Here is a 3,299-nt window from a genome sequence, read left to right as displayed (position 1 = left end):
TTAAGACATTTTGTTGAGAGCGAGAAGTTTTTATCTGAAGTGTACACAAAGAATCGTGTTGGTTGGTAATCTGGTCATTTTGATAACGGCTAGTTTTGAATTTTTTATTCGTCTTCTTCCTTAGTGTTATCAAGTGGGGTTTAGTAGGTCTGATATGCTTTGTCCCAGATTGCACAACTGTACCGCAAATAAGAGTAGGCTAGTGGCAGGTAAAATGTCATGGTTAGTGATTCGCATCCTTTTCGTAAAGCCAATTATTTTAGAAATCTTAGTCACTTGGTGACAATATAGGATTTCCGTTGAAAATTATAATACAAAGTGACCTCTATGATGACAGCACTGATGTCAGAAAAAAGGACCCCCCCATTTTACTAAGGTTCAAATTCAGTGTCAGTGTCTTTACTTAGGCCTGAAATATCATTCTATGGACGCATCATCAGTGAAGAAAAAATCTTTTGAAAGAGACGTGAATAAACAAAATAATATAAAATAAAGAGAGGTGTAGGGTAAGGAGTAAACCCTTTGGTGTTATTTAATATTACAAGCTGTCTTCAGTTGCCAAAATATCTTGAAATAACTGAGGGATGGTCCTTGTATTTGAAAATTTCTCTAAAAAGTATGCTGTGTAAAATGGTATCAGATGCAATCGAAAAATCCAAAAAGTACCGGTCTGGTATATTACTTTAAAAGCATTGTAAATTTTGCGAGCGAGTACTCATAGTTAGGTGAGAGGAGTAATTAGGGCAGAATCCGGACGTGTACATAGCTAGTGTTGTCTTACATATTTACGTAAACGCGCGCGCGCACACACACACACACACACTCATACTTATGCATTCATTCATACATATATTCAAAATATACAGCGCGTGTTTGTGTGTGTGTTTGTTTGTGTACTGGTTCCAATCAGGAGGTTATACGGCTGATATTACGTCAAACTTCGATTTGGCAACTAAGCGAATATTACACTTATGACAATCGCTCTTCACACAGCGAAAAAGCTATCCATTTCCATTACAACCATGACGGATACTGCAAATTGTGCTTGTTGCAGTCGTTTAGACTTCTCGTGCTGCCCAACAGACTTTGAAAGTAAGGAGGCTTATATAAGTTCGCTCTTTTTTACAGTTACATATATCTAAAATAATTGTACAGGCATGTGTAATTATTTATTGTTCTTTTTAACCCTTTATTTGATTTGTTGCCATATGGCATCATCAACTCTCAGGACACAATTCTCTGTAGCAGTTTGTCATTAAAGAAAACGAAGGGCTGGATTTTGAAGTAGCCAAATGGCTCTGTGTACGGAGCACTGCTACCGTCTGTCGGTGAATCCTTACACCACGGGAACACACGTTAGAATCTACCGACTGCCGGCACGGCTCTACACACTGCAGGTAAGCACTGCTTTTTTGTATAAATTGCTGTTTCAGAGAGAGCTTTTTAGGGAACTTTGTGTTTGCTTCTGTAGGGTAAACGTCAGTGCCATCAGTGATATACAAGAAGAAGCTGTGCTGTTTCTTAGTTATCCTAGACAACGAGGTAAACTATAGTGTAACCATATGGCTACTGATGATTTCTCCCCACCCTAGTATGTAACCAATTGGCTACTTTGCCACATTATGGTCCATTGTATGCATACATTCATATGCACGGTTTCCAAATGCCAAACATGAAAAATCATAGATATATGTAGCCAAATGGCTACTGCGCCAAACGGTGGTCAATGCAATGTATCATTACACTTTACATATGAATTATTTTGTGTTGGTGAATATTACTGCATGCCCATTTGCCACAATGCTAATGTAATTTTTCCTTTCAGCTATAAAATGGCCCAGCCTTTCACAACTACATCTTTCTACGGAAGAAACGTTTCTCTTACAACAGTCATTCCAGGTCCTGTTATTGCTGAATCAGATGATGATAAGACTGATGATGAGGAAGAACCGACACTGCCTGAAGTCAATAATGATGCACAAGATGAAGATTATGTACCTGAGAATGTTGTCATTGAAGATGATGCGGCAAGTGATGACAGTGAGGACTCTGTACAAGAAGATGAGATTTCCAGGCCAACTACTTCTCGAGGCAGACCGAAAGGAAGAAGTGGGGCTTCTAAGAAACGTGAAACTGCATACAGTTGGAGAAAAAAAGAACTAGAAGTTGCTGAGATACAAAAAGAGAAAGCATTTACAACTCCAGATGAAGTTGGGTCTGCTCTACATTATTTCAAGAAAGTTTTTGATGACGAAACTTTTGAATTCATAGCTGAACAGACTAACTTGTACTCTGTACAGGCCACTGGTAGTTCTGTTAACACTAACTCTAGAGAAATGCAGGATTTTATTTCAATTCTTTTGTACACTGGTCTAGTGGACATGCCATCATACACATATTACTGGGCACAACACACGAGGTTTCCTCCAATTGCTGACTTGATGCCACTGAAACGGTTTCAGAAGCTACGTAGATACATTCATTTCAATGACAATGGCAAGGCTGATGAATCAAGTGATCGCTATTACAAAATTAGGCCAGTGATGGAAACAATTAGAAAGAATTTCATGAAATTAGAGGAGGGGGTACAGTTCTCTATTGATGAAATGATGGTTCCATATAAAGGTACTAGAGCTGGCAATCTCCGCCAGTATATACTTGATATGAGTGTAGTAAATGCTTGGCTTCTGTACAGAAGAGACACACGTCTGCTAGGTAATGGGAAACCCAAACCCCTGTGTGTGTTTAGATCAGAAATTGCATTTTCTCTGCCCCGCGCTGGAAGATCATCTCGAAGAGGGAGGCCATCTTCTGAAGAGGCACCAGAACCAGCTAAAAAAATCATGCGAGTTGTTGTCCCAAGACCAACCACTGATGTACGATATGACAACATTGATCACTGGCCAATCCATGCAGACAAGGGCAGATGTCGTTTATGCCCAAAGGGATGGTCACGCATGAAATGTTCCAAATGCCAGGTAGTGCTGTGCTGGACCAAGGAACGAAACTGTTTCCTTGATTTCCATAAGAAGTAAATTCATTTACAGGCAACCCTCACTGATCATTGAGTCTTCATTCATAATATCCCACTAACTGTTGTGAACCAAGGAGTGTAAAAGCAAAGGGGCACTCAAGGGGGTACCTTCCTGAAATGGAGTTGTGGGGCTTGTTCATTATTCGGTGAAGAATAATTATGAGAATGTTTTGTACTGTACTACTTTTATTGCCACTTTAATTTTTTTTCCTAGCGGTCACATTTCTGCATATGTTTGCATATATAATTTTTCTTATTTTTTTAT

The 3,299-nt window shown here is 39.2% G+C and overlaps 1 protein-coding gene across 1 annotated transcript; it reads left to right on the top strand.

The window, feature by feature from the left end:
* The first annotated feature begins 1,238 nt into the window (after window positions 1–1,238).
* Window positions 1,239–3,059, top strand: LOC147470735 (uncharacterized). The gene is made up of 2 exons (XM_086542449.1): window positions 1,239–1,397; window positions 1,826–3,059. Exon 2 carries the CDS (start codon window positions 1,833–1,835, stop codon window positions 3,033–3,035), a length of 1,203 nt encoding a protein of 400 aa, XP_086398575.1. The 5' UTR covers window positions 1,239–1,397; window positions 1,826–1,832; the 3' UTR covers window positions 3,036–3,059.
* Window positions 3,060–3,299: the final 240 nt, after the last annotated feature.

The sequence above is a fragment of the Penaeus japonicus genome, unplaced genomic scaffold (genome assembly GCF_977035675.1).
Source record: "Penaeus japonicus unplaced genomic scaffold, GWHDUDI00000001_assembly GWHDUDI00000012, whole genome shotgun sequence".
Lineage (NCBI taxonomy): Eukaryota > Metazoa > Arthropoda > Malacostraca > Decapoda > Penaeidae > Penaeus > Penaeus japonicus.
The sequence above is the reverse complement of the archived record's forward strand: the minus strand, read 5'-3'. Positions and strand labels throughout refer to the sequence as shown.

What these genes read in the sequence shown, in the direction of transcription:
- LOC147470735 (XM_086542449.1), top strand. Translation starts at nt 1,833, where the DNA reads ATGGCCCAGCCTTTCACAACTACATCTTTCTACGGAAGAAACGTTTCT.